At 45.9% G+C, this 12,787-nt stretch overlaps 1 protein-coding gene across 1 annotated transcript in view; it reads left to right on the top strand.

Moving 5' to 3' along the window:
- LOC311328176 (NACHT, LRR and PYD domains-containing protein 3-like) overlaps window positions 1-12,787 on the top strand; it is a gene marked incomplete at both ends in the record, with an annotated part of 44,410 nt that overhangs the window by 15,025 nt on the left and 16,598 nt on the right. Inside the window, one exon of the mRNA XM_084462187.1 lies at window positions 12,087-12,260. Within this exon, the coding sequence (XP_084318313.1) occupies window positions 12,087-12,260 (174 nt within the window). The remainder of the gene's footprint in view (window positions 1-12,086; window positions 12,261-12,787) is intronic.

Here is a 12,787-nt window from a genome sequence, read left to right as displayed (position 1 = left end):
AGCAGATGGAAGATTGGGGCAGTGTGTTATTTCTTGTCAAGGCTAGCACTCACTCACTCACTCACTCACTCACTCTCTCTCTCTCTCCCACTCACTCACTCACTCACACTCACTCACTCACTCACTCACTCACTCACTCACTCACTCTCTCTCTCTCTCCCCCTCACTCACTCACTCACTCACTCACTCACTCTCTCTCTCTCTCTCTCTCTCTCTCTCTCTCTCTCACACTCTCTCTCTCACTCACTCTCTACCCATGTCTGTCACTCACTCACTCACTCACTCACTCACTCACTCACTCACTCACTCACTCACTCACTCACTCACTCTCTCTACCCATGTCTGTCAAATCAAATAAGCTTTATTGGCATGAATGGTAATAAACCGTTGTTGCCAAAGCAGAATAATAATACACAATTATGTACATATACATACATATGACATACATACACACATTCATTACATAAAATGTTACATTTGCCAATGCAATCCAATGGAGTATTAACCGGAGAGATATGATATATACATTAAAATAACAAAATAAAACTAAATTAAACTAAATTAAATTAAAATAAAACGTAAGAAATATATATGTTACAGTGAATGTGAGAAAACGGGGAATGTGAGCTTTTCCCGGTTAATGTGCACATTCCCCGACCTCAAAGGAGATGTGAGAAATTGGTTAGTATTTCCCGCACGGTCAGGGATTGTGCACATTAACCAGGAAATGCTTACAATTCCTGACCTTGCGGTAAATCTAGCAAAGTCCAACCGTATGCAAAACCTCTGCGCAGCCGGGTGGTGGGAGAGGGCTCGTGCGCTTAGAACGAGAGGCGCTTGACATTTTGCCCATGGTTTTTGAATACATAGCATCAATTGCATTAATGGAAACATTAAATTGGGTCTAACTATACATGTGTTGAAAGTTAAGATAATTAGCCTACAAGCCGCGAGGCTACGCAACACAATAAGCAAAACAATCTCACTGTTTAACTCGTCCCACTCCTCTGTTTACTCACCCCGCACGGCAGGGACAAGAGAAACATTCACATCTTCTGTTCATTCGTCTTGAATTGAACTGTTACACCACAGAACGAAACTTACAACTAATAAAGGACATGTACAAGTTGTTTGTCATCAACATTTTTTATCTCCATCTTTATTAATTTCTGTGTAAATCTGATCAAACCAAAAAGTGTTTCATTCGTCCCGGTCCTCCCCTACAGGTAATAACAGTCTGTGGGGACCTTGAACAGTAATATAGCCCATGCTGCACACAGTGTGAGTAGTATGAGGAGGATAGGCCTACACTGGTGATCAAGTTAACAAACGCAAAAGGAACATTGCAACAACAGGAAGGTGGGAACCTCCAAAGGAACCCTACACGTTAGCTAGCCGAAAGACGGACGAAAAGATGAAAAATCTCTCCCAGGTGTGCGCCAGTAACGTTAGCCCAACTACCGTGGGGGCCTTCTTATGGTGCACATCCTCCGAGGCGTCACATAAGCCCTCTCCCACCACCCGGCTGCACAGAGGTTTTGCATACGGTTGCGCTTTCCTAGATTTACCGCAAGGTCGGGAATTGTAAGCATTTCCCGGTTAATGTGCACATGTGAGAAATACTAACCAATTTCTCACATCTCCCGCAAGGTCGGGGAATGTGCACATTACCCGGGAGATGTGAGAAATGCACATGTTTCTCCTACATTCCCCGCGAGGTCGGGGAATGTGCACATTAACCGGGAAAAGCTCACATTCCCCGTTTTCTCACATTGACCGTAACATATATATATATATATACATACACATACATACACACACGCTCTGTATGACCCTGGTGACCTCAGACAGGTGAGGGGGAGGGCTCTGTATGACCCTGGTGACCTCAGACCGGTGATGGGGAGGGCTCTGTATGACCCTGGTGACCTCAGACAGGTGAGGGGGAGGGCTCTATATGACCCTGGTGACCTCAGACAGGTGAGGGGGAGGGCTCTGTATGAGGCATGTGTGAAGGCGAGGAACGTTGGGGTCTTGCAGGGGGTTGGGTTCCACCAGTGGCAGGGGGTTCTAGGTGGGGGGGAGCAGTGTGAGGTTTAGGTGGCGGGTGCTGTATAAGCCCCCCATCCCTAAAAGGACAGGGGTCTTGCAGTGGAGAGTCCTGCCCTGATGACCGAGCGCTTTCAGGTCGGGCTTGACCCCGGGGTGGGGGAGGGGGGCCCATACTGTGGTGAGGTGGAGACGGTGGTTCATGTGTTTTCTGTTTGTGCACGTCTTGTTCCTCTGTTTGTGCTGTTACAGCCCTCATGTGTGAGGTTGGGGTTTGTGTTTTCTAAGGAACTGTTTGGTGTCTATTTTCTCCCTAGTGTTTTTGTTTTTGGGGGGACTAAAAAGGTTCGGGGCTAGAGGAAGAACATTTGGGGCGTCAGGTATGAGGCTCCCCCTGCAGAACACTTCTTTAGTCTCGGAGACATTCAGCTCCAAGGAGCTCTCTTCCATCCGGGAGGTCAGGGTGTTGACATAGAGTATGTGGACAGTGACTGCTCCTTCCTTATCCAGACATGCACAATTGTCACTTTTCGGTGAAATTTGCTGTTTTGAATCCAAAATAGGTCACCTACGTGATTCGTGCAGATCTGATTTTGGGGAAGGGGTCAAGAGCCTGAAGCGACTTACATAGAAAGATAATAAATCTGTGAGTCTGTGAGTGTGGACATTGGGATTGAGCCAGTGGAGCGTGAGAATCTGATACTGTGGATGTATGTTTGGATCTGTATGCGCGGGCATTGACAGTCAGTTAAAAAGCAGCAAGCGAAACTGAGTTCAAACTCAGTTCACTACTCACTGTTCAGCGCAAGCCCAGTCTGGGACCTGCTGTTTGGAAAAAGCCAAGTTGCCACAGTGCTGTGTGGAAGTGCGTGCCAGCCACAAACCTCCATAGAGAAGATCAACTGAAACCCCCAAAAGTAGCCTACCTGCAGTCGTAAAGCCCAGGAACATATCCCCCTCACATTTCAAAATATAGGCTTTACCCCCCCACTTTTCTAATCTCTCAAATTACATTTATTTTTCCTACCACTCTTGGGCGATCACTCAGCTGTTTGTCTGCTGTGTTTCTCTCACTGCAAGGTAACCGCAGCAGGGTAACGAGCAAAACCTGCTATGGATTTTCAGAGACTTGGCTGTTCTCATGCAATGAAAGCGGAATGGATTCAATTGGAGATGTGACTCGTCTCTGTATGTGAACTGTTTTATTCTTACCACTGCGTCAGGTAGGAGTAGGATATATGCTAGTAGCTAATTCAGCTCATCAAATAGTTGTGTAACTGGTGGGGCTGCTGCCCTTTTGCTCATTTCCTTTGTAAATGTGAGCAGTATCATTGGTAGCCTACGTTGCATTAAATGGGTTAATAATGTTGAATTGACTGCACTTATATAGCACTTTATATCCAAAGCACTTTACAATGGCCTCTCATTAAACCATTCATACACACATCCACACACCAATGTCAGTAGCTGCCTTGCAAGATGCTAGCCTGCTCATTGGGAGCAATTTGGGGTTCTTGCGCAAGGACACTTGGACATGTGGACAGGAGGAGCCGGGATTTGAACCGCCGACCCTACGGTCATTGGATGATCTGCTCTACCTCCTGAGCCACAGAACTAAATTTGTACTTTGAACTTTATTAGGGGCCAGGCAGCGTAGTTGCCGGAACCCTATTGTATTTGCCTATATTATTATTATTATTATTATTATTACTACTATTATTATTATTATTATTATTATCCATCTTCCACTGAAGTCTAACTTCCCGTGGACAAAAAATCACCAAACTTTGCACATAGCTCCAGTACTATACCCAAAGTCCTCAACCTGCATTGTAGGTCAATAAACCTGAAGGTGGCGCTACAGCAACAGTCTAAAGTTTAAAACTTTAAAAAATCATAACAAATCAGCCATATCAGTGTAAAACCACCACGTGAATGTAGTCCCAAGTAAGACAACTTTCATACGCTCTGACCTTGCAGGAATTTTGAAGTCCATCACTCTGATTTCTTCATAAACTGTAAAACCTATCAAACCTATAGCCTCCCACATACCATAGCTAAAGTTTGACTATCGACATGGAGGGGGGACCTTTGTTGGAACATAACCTCGCGTCAGGTTTCCATTCACTATCAGATTCAGATCCTGTCTAGAGCTCGCCTCTTCAAAACTGTCATCCGGTACTGTGGGTAGCCTACTGGTCATCCGGTACTGTGGGTAGCCTACTGGTCATCTGGTACTGTGGGTAGTCTACTGGTCATCTGGTACTGTGGGTAGCCTACTGGTCATCCGGTACTGTGGGTAGCCTACTGGTCATCTGGTACTGTGGGTAGCCTACTGGTCATCCGGTACTGTGGGTAGCCTACTGGTCATCTGGTACTGTGGGTAGCCTACTGGTCATCTGGTACTGTGGGTAGCCTACTGGTCATCTGGTACTGTGGGTAGTCTACTGGTCATCTGGTACTGTGGGTAGCCTACTGGTCATCCGGTACTGTGGGTAGCCTACTGGTCATCTGGTACTGTGGGTAGCCTACTGCTCATCTGGTACTGTGGGTAGCCTACTGGTCATCCGGTTTTGTAGGTTGCATCTGGTTTTGTTTGCGTCCAGGATGCTCAGAGCCTCTCACTGTCTGCTAGCTAGCGACAACATGGGGAAGTGCAAATTCAACGGAAATGGTCTATTCAACCAAGCTTGTTTCTGCTTTAGCTTGGTGCTATCGGCTGAGCATTAGCTGTGCTGTTAGAAACCCCAAGCGTGTTCCCTCCCTGGCTCAGAAACAGCCTCTCACAGGGGGTAAATATAGACTGCAGGCAGTGCGGTTGCACTGGGGCCTGTGGGGTGAGAGGGCCCGTAGAGAGAGCAGGGCCTCCAACCAGGTTTTAGGTGGAGAACGGGTGAGTTACCACTTCAGAATCACGCCTGCAGCGTGAACTCAAATTAAAGTGTAATTTGCTATGTATACCCTCTAAAAGGCATCCCCCCTCATGTTTTTTTCTCCAGAAAATAGTCTGCAGAAGTCTTACTCAATAACAGCATTATATGCTTATTCTACACAGTGGCGATTTTAGCATGGCATTTCTGGAGGGGCAGTTTTATATTACGTCACCATCACAAGAACTAAAGGTAGCCAATTAGTCTACGGTAGGTACATCAGAGCAGAGGCTACAACACACAAAGATAACGACACATTAACACACGCAGAGGGCTAATTAGACCCATAAGAGAGCGCATGCCCGGTCCAGGGTTCTGAAAGTGACAAGTGCGCCCATCAGACCTGGGCACTACGCATAACCTAGTACTCCACTTATATCACAGCCAAATAGTCTACTACAGTGACGGCGCACTGTCCACATTAGTCATCATGTCCAACAAACTATGCTATCAGAGGTGCAACAGAATCGCCATACGAACCGATATGCGCGCGCGCACACACACACTCACGCACAAAGATGAACTCACCAATGCAGCTCACTTGAATAGGAAGGTAGCGCGGCGGTTCTTTGCGTGCGCAAACCTCTCGATGACTTTACTGTTGAAGTCAATTTGTCCCTGGATGAACGGGTTTTCAATGGAAAGCATAGCCAGGGCGTTCAGTCGCTGTTGTCCCATTGTGTTTCTTGCGAATGTTTTGATTCTCTTTAATGTTGAAAAGTTCCTCTCTGCCTCGGCGGAGGTCATGGGAGTTGTGATGATGATCTTCAGCAGGGTGCAGGTTTCAGACAAGGCCTCTTGCAGGTTGTTCTCGTGAATGGTCTGGAATAGAGTCAGTGCTGATTTTCCTGTATGCAGCTCAGTGTGTCGATAGAGAGTAGCCAGCTCTGTTTGCAACTTCTCCTTCTTGTTAAGGGCTGTGGGCCAGAGCTTGATAGCACAGCTGAGTTGAGCCAGTGGGAATGACTGTACGAACTTGGGGAACAGTGAGCAGTCCACCAGCTGTGCTGCAATAAGATGGTCACTTTTAGAGAACCGGTCCTCCACTTGAGCCACCATGGTGTCACAGGCCTCCTTCATCACTGCAGCCGTGTTTGTTTTCCTGCGCTTAGCTGTGCCCTCGCCAGCTTGGGTAGCGATCTCATCTGCTCTCTCTCTCACTTCTCTCACATTCACTTTGAAGCTCTCCACTGCACGATTCACGCCAGATGCATCAATCTCTCTTTTCTGTAGCACACTATACAGAACATCCACTTCTGGCATGACTTCAGCAAAGAACTGCAGCAGCTGGAGAAACGTGTGGTCCCGCAAGTGCATGGACAGGCCGTACGCCTCGCTGATGCTCACCCTGTCCCATCCCGGTTGAGTGCGAATGTTGTCCAAACACTCCAGTATCTCTCCTCGGTTCTCCCACACCACATTAACAGTCCTGCTTTTAAAGTTCCAGCGTGTGCCGGGTGGTCGCGGGATTCGCCTGTCTGATGTCTCTGCCAGAGCAGCCGTTCTTTTAGGCGAAATGGAAAAGAAAGTGGCAAAACCCGCTAAATCCGCAAAAAACACCTTCAGCTCACTGATTCTGGATGCACATACTTGCTGCAGGGTTAGGTTTAACTGGTGGGCGTAGCAATGTACAAATATTGCGTTTGGGTAGGTCACCTTCATTAGTGTTTGCACGCCGCCTACACTACCGCTCATCACAGCTGCTCCATCGTACGTTTGTGCGATTAGCTTGTTGTTCAGTCCCAGCGGCTCAAGGGTCTGTATGATCACGTTGGAGAGGCCGATGGCAGTTTTATCCTTCACTTCCATTAACATTAGGAATCGCTCCGTGACAGTGTTGTCTACCATGTATCTCAGCACTATGACCATTTGGGATTTGCATGATATATCGGTAGTCTCGTCTGCCATGACAGCGACAAACTGGGTCTCTCTCAATTGTGCGGCCACTTCCTCCCTATAAACCTCATGCATGCAATCCAGGAGTTCGTTCTGTATGGTGCTAGATGTTCCCTTGAAGTAAGGTTGCGCGTCATAGTGTCGTTTTAGCCGGGTGTCCCCCTCACACATCATCTCAAAAATGCACCGAAAAATGCCTGGGTTCAGTGAGTTCGCTGACTCGTCGTGACCACGCAAACCCATTTCACACTTCCCACAGAGTTTGATACAAGTGATCAGCCTCCCCAGAACATACCGATTCTCCTCGGTCTGTTTGTTGTGCTCCGCGATGGAACGGCGAAACGCATCATCTAACTGTGCCTGGATGTTGAGCTGCCCCAGTAAACCCAGCTTCATGGCACAGCTCAGATGGGACGCAGAGCTTTCATGCTTCGCTGTTCTTTCTGAAAGATGTTTAATGTCTTTGAATCCAGACGATGCCCAAACAGAGTCTCCACCAAAAAGAATACACGGGAAACAGAACAGCGCACTTTTCGAGGTGCTAGCAGTTAGCCACTTCTTTTTTTCAAACCATTCCTGTTTGAAGGTACGGGTTAGCTTTTCTCCAGCCTGAAGCAGCACCAATTCTTCTGGTCGGTGTGGCCCTAAACGTTTTATTTCCAGTTTCTCTTCCAGTTTCAATGTACTAAACCGCACATTCAACAAATAATCTACACTATTCATTTTTGTTGCACCTGAAAACACTTTAAATCTCTACAAAATTTTAGCTAGCAGCATTGGCTAACGTAGATCGACATCGACAATGACGGTGACCCAGTAGTTCAACTTTGATCAACGTTGTTTTATTATTCCCTCGCTAAACCTGTTGCCAGGTAGATTTCGTAGGGGCAGAGACTTTTCTGCCCCTCCACCCAATGAAATCTGCGTGATATTTTTTCACATTACTCCCGACCACGCTCACATTGTCGCTATAGCAACAGTAGGGGAGAACGCTTCGGTGCCCCTCTGCCGAGTCAGAGCAGTCTGTGACACGCTCATACAAAGGGAATTACTGCAAAACAGCACTATACATAGTGTCAGTCAGGTTTATTATATTTATACATGCTATTTTAACCACTGAATCACTATTTTGTATTAATTATAAATTAGATTTTTCCGAAACACAGTTGTAGGCTAAGATGCATCTTGCACAACAGCGCCACCTCTGGTGGGGCACTGCCCCACCTGCCCCTAATGTAAAATCGCCACTGATTCTACATAAACAAATACACTTAAAACGATTCAATTAATAAACGTGTCATATTTTTGTCATACACAGATGTGCAATGATGATTGCTGGGTAATACTGTATGTTCTTGTCCAATGTTAAGTCTCTATTTGATCAGACACAAGACGGTATGGTTCACTAGGCGCAAAAGGTGAACTGTTGACGGGGCGGCTGTAGCTCAGTTGGTAGAGCGGGTCGTTCAATGATCGAAGGGTCAGTGGTTCGAATCCCAGCTCCGACTGTCCACATGTCGAAGTGTCCTTGAGCAAGACACCTAACCCCAAATTGCTCCCAATGAGCAGACTAGCACCTTGCATGGCAACTACCACCATTGGTGTGTGAATGTGTGTGTGGGAATGGGTGAATGAGAGGCCATTGTAAAGCGCTTTGAGTGCCGCTAAGGTGGAAAAGCGCTATATTAGTGCAGTCCATTTACTATTTGAACCTCAATTGAGTGACAAACATTCAAAAATATGAACCTTAATTGATTGACATTAAGTCCAAACAATAACATTAGGCTATTGTTAGATGTACTGTACATTTCACAACGTTATATATACATTATGGTAGGCTTAATTAAGAGTCCAAGAGTTGAATATTAAGGACATTGTCTACGATTTTGCTCAATGCAAGAATAGTGGAATGCCATTCAAATAGGTGAGTAATGTTAGTCTACAAGTGTTTCTCAAGGGGATTTGGGGTAGGCCGTGCCCCTGCAGGTTGGTATCATGGAGTGAGGTTTCATTGTGTAGCCAACATGTTTTTCAGATGTTTTTAAGAATATTAGCTAAGATCAGCTAATGAAGGCATCTCTGTTGTGTGAAGCCGACAGCAACAAGCCTTGGAACTGAGTGCAGAAATGTTATCGATGTCAATAGTAAACTTATCGTTAGCTCTTATCCACAGCCCAACTATTTAGGCGAGTTTTCTACAGTAGCAACTTCCTTGCTGATGTGTTGTTGTTTTTGCCTAAACCTTCCCAGCCATAGTTATGTAAAGTTGACTTGATTTGATTGAGCCTCTGTTTGTTACTGCATGAGTGCATGGTTCTGATAGCTTTCTGACCTCCACTTCGCCAGTACAATAGCCAACGTAGGCTAGCTAATTCAACAGCACACTGTTGTTAAAATGTGTATAGACTACAGTGTGTGTGCTGTGTGTGCTTCAAGTAGTGTGCACTAATAGGGCCCATCATAATAAGCTCACACTGGGGCCCATCATAACTACATTATGCCACTGGCCTCATATCACATCATATCCCTTGATAATAGAGTGTGCCACGAAGGATGCACAAACTGGCAATTATTTGTCTTTCTTTCAAAATTATTTTTATTGATTTTAAGCAAAAGGACAAAAACACGAAACCCTACTCACCCACTTTCCTGCCCACATATCCAAACCCTGACAAAGCACTTAACAATACTGAAAGCAGGGATGTAGTAAATAAATGAATGATAAACTGTAAATAAAGACGAGACAGACACACAAAACCAAACAGTACAGAAAAGGGAAGGGGGGTAGATGAGGTAGAGGAGGGGGGGGGGGGGGGGTCAGCATCTAGTCATCTGGGGGGATAGTAGTATTGTTCAAATAGTCAATAAAGGGCTTCCATGTCTTGTCAGATGAAAGTTTGGAGTTAGTGATTGAGATTCTTATCTTCTCCAGCGTTATGTGATTAAGAACCTCTTTCAACCAGCTACTGTGTGGGTGGGGGGGCGGGGTTGTTTCCGTTTGAAAAGGATGAGACGTCTAGCTAGCAAGGAGGTGAGAGCCAGCACTCGCTGCTTTGCTGATGAGAGAGTGGGTGTTATGTGTGTAGAGATCCCAAATATGGCAGTGAGTGGGTCGGGTCTGAGGTCTGTGTCGAGTACTGAGTGTACCGTAAATTTCGCGCCAGAAATCTGTCAACTCATGGCAGGACCAGAACCTGTGTGTGTGTGATTAGCAGGTGATTGCTTGCACCGATTACAGGTGTCATCAGTCTCTGGGTATATTTTTGCCAGTCTGGCGTTCGTGTAATGCACTCTAAAGATAACTTTGAACAGACAATTATTTAACACACAAACTCCAAATGTGCTCTCCCTGGCTCAGAAACAGCCTATCCTATCCCTTGATAATAATAACATTGTTAAAGTACTGTTGTGTTTGTGTAACATTGTTTAAAGGAAAATGCTCGTTTTTGACAACCTGGACCTTATTTACGACATCTTATAAGAAGTTTGACTCACCGAGATCACTTTTGTGTTGTTCGGAGGCCTGTAGAAGAAATGTAAAATCCAGCGCGAGCCAGTATATCCATGTAATCGCGTCGGACGGGGCAACGGGAATGCAGTTTCTCAAAATCCATTTTCGGCCGCTAAACGGTTGTTTTCATCAATCAGATTGGATGAATCGACAGTTGAGATTCCTCAACGCGAGGCATTGTAGTGGTTTTCAAATACGAGGTCTTTAGCCTCTGTAATATGATCTTTACACGCCTCTCCCCCACTTGCTCCAGCACGCATGCGCACAGGCCAGCGCGCAGACTGGCTATTCTCCGGCTCACATTCTCTGCGCTACGATCGGCTTGTTGCTGACGAATGACGACGACAATATTCTCGGCACCAACAACGATCGTAGCGCAGAGAATGTGAGCTGGAGAATAGCCAGTCTGCGCGCTGGCCTGTGCGCATGCGTGCTGGAGCAAGTGGGGGAGAGGCGTGTAAAGATCATATTACAGAGGCTAAAGACCTCGTATTTGAAAACCACTACAATGCCTCGCGTTGAGGAATCTCAACTGTCGATTCATCCAATCTGATTGATGAAAACAACCGTTTAGCGGCCGAAAATAGATTTTGAGAAACTGCATTCCCGTTGCCCCGTCCGACGCGATTACATGGATATACTGGCTCGCGCTGGATTTTACATTTCTTCTACAGGCCTCCGAACAACACAAAAGTGATCTCGGTGAGTCAAACTTCTTATAAGATGTCGTAAATAAGGTCCAGGTTGTCAAAAACGAGCATTTTCCTTTAAGTATCGGTTATAGTGTGTGTGTGTGTGTGTGTGTGTGTGTGTGTGTGTAGTCGGGGGTGATAGGTTGCAGGGTAGTCAAGGGAAAAGGGACAGGCTGGAGATTCTGGGTGAGCTGGATTGAGATGATCCATGATCCACTGTCCATTATCCATGGGTCTGATTCAGGGTCCATCGTTCATAGTCTTGGCATGAGGGGATGATGGTGGGAAGCTGCTGAGACAAAGCCTGTGTTTAAAACAGCTGGAATAGCTGGGTGAGCTGGACTCCCAGCTGTACAGCAAACTCCTTCAGAACCCTGCCTCTGAACCTGTCTGCTCCAGGGGACTGCATAGACAGGACATCTCTCCTTATACATCATGTGTTCATTGCAAATGAACCAGTTTGGTGATCTTCATCATCCTCATCATCTCCCTACGGACTGAATGGATGCAGACTAACAGAGAAATGCTGCCAGAGCTTTTTAAACCAGAGTTTCTCATCTTTGGAATGAGACTCTTATGAATGACATGATGGGAGATATTATGAACTGTTACAATCATAGCAGATGATCAGCTGAATGTTCCCACTAGAAACAGCTAAACTACAGTAACTACAGATAAACTACAGTGTAAACCTACCTGAACTCTCATGAGGAGTTTCATTGGTTGGATTGGAATGTCTCAGTACTACAGAGACCAGGCTTTTCCATTTCTATAATAAACCTGGAGTCTCAGAGCATTCTTATTTAGCATGGGTTACAAGGAAGAGAAAGCATATCAAAAATATTGACTGACAAAAAAAGATCACTTTGTATTCAAGAATCTGACAATGTGTGAACCAGGGCAGATCCAATGTTCAAATATTTGTCTGTAGGAAGATGGAATATAATCCTTCAACTCTCTCTTTTCACCAGCAGAGGGTAGTAATGTGTTTGTATCGATCTGTTTCTACAGTCTGTCGGGCTGCATGGTCACAGAGGAAGGCTGTGTCTCTCTAGCCTCAGCTATGAGGTCAAACCCCGCCCACCTGAGAGAGCTGGACCTGAGCTTCAATCACCCAGGAGACTCAGGAGTGAAGCTGCTCTCTGCTGGACTGGAGGATCCACACTGGAGACTGGAGAAACTCAAGTAAGGAGAGAGTTTTAAATCAAGTGGAAGAAAATCACCCAGTGTCTCTTATGTAGCCCCCCTCTCTGAACTAGATGGTCTCAACTTTCACAGCCTACGAGTCTCTTGACAGAACAGACACAAATCACCCTATAACCAGAAGGGCACTTTGAGAGTGCAGACCTCCACCCATGATGCATGTTGTCAGCATGTGCAGTAGCATTAGAGAACCTAGAGGAGACAAATGTCAACAATATACTGGTGGTGCATCAGCTGGGGTTGGTCCAACAGGGGCTCTTCAGCTCTGCTCTCTGATGTATTTCAGCTACCTAGATAGCTACATATGACAGGACCGACAGCAGTCATCTGGCTAGCTATGAGCATAACTAGCTAATTCAAAGCAGTTGATCTTTGCCTTCATGCCATGATTAGATTATTTTGGTCCTAATACCCGCAGAAAATACAGGGTTAAACAGCCATGGATGTATTAAACATGGCAAAGTACCCGTAGGTGCTGGTCTGGTCTCTCTGTCGTGGTCAACAAAAGT

This window comes from Borostomias antarcticus, assembly GCF_949987555.1.
Source record: "Borostomias antarcticus genome assembly, contig: scaffold_241, whole genome shotgun sequence".
Taxonomy (NCBI): domain Eukaryota; kingdom Metazoa; phylum Chordata; class Actinopteri; order Stomiiformes; family Stomiidae; genus Borostomias; species Borostomias antarcticus.
Note: the sequence above shows the minus strand (reverse complement) of the source record. Positions and strands in the feature narration are given on the sequence as shown.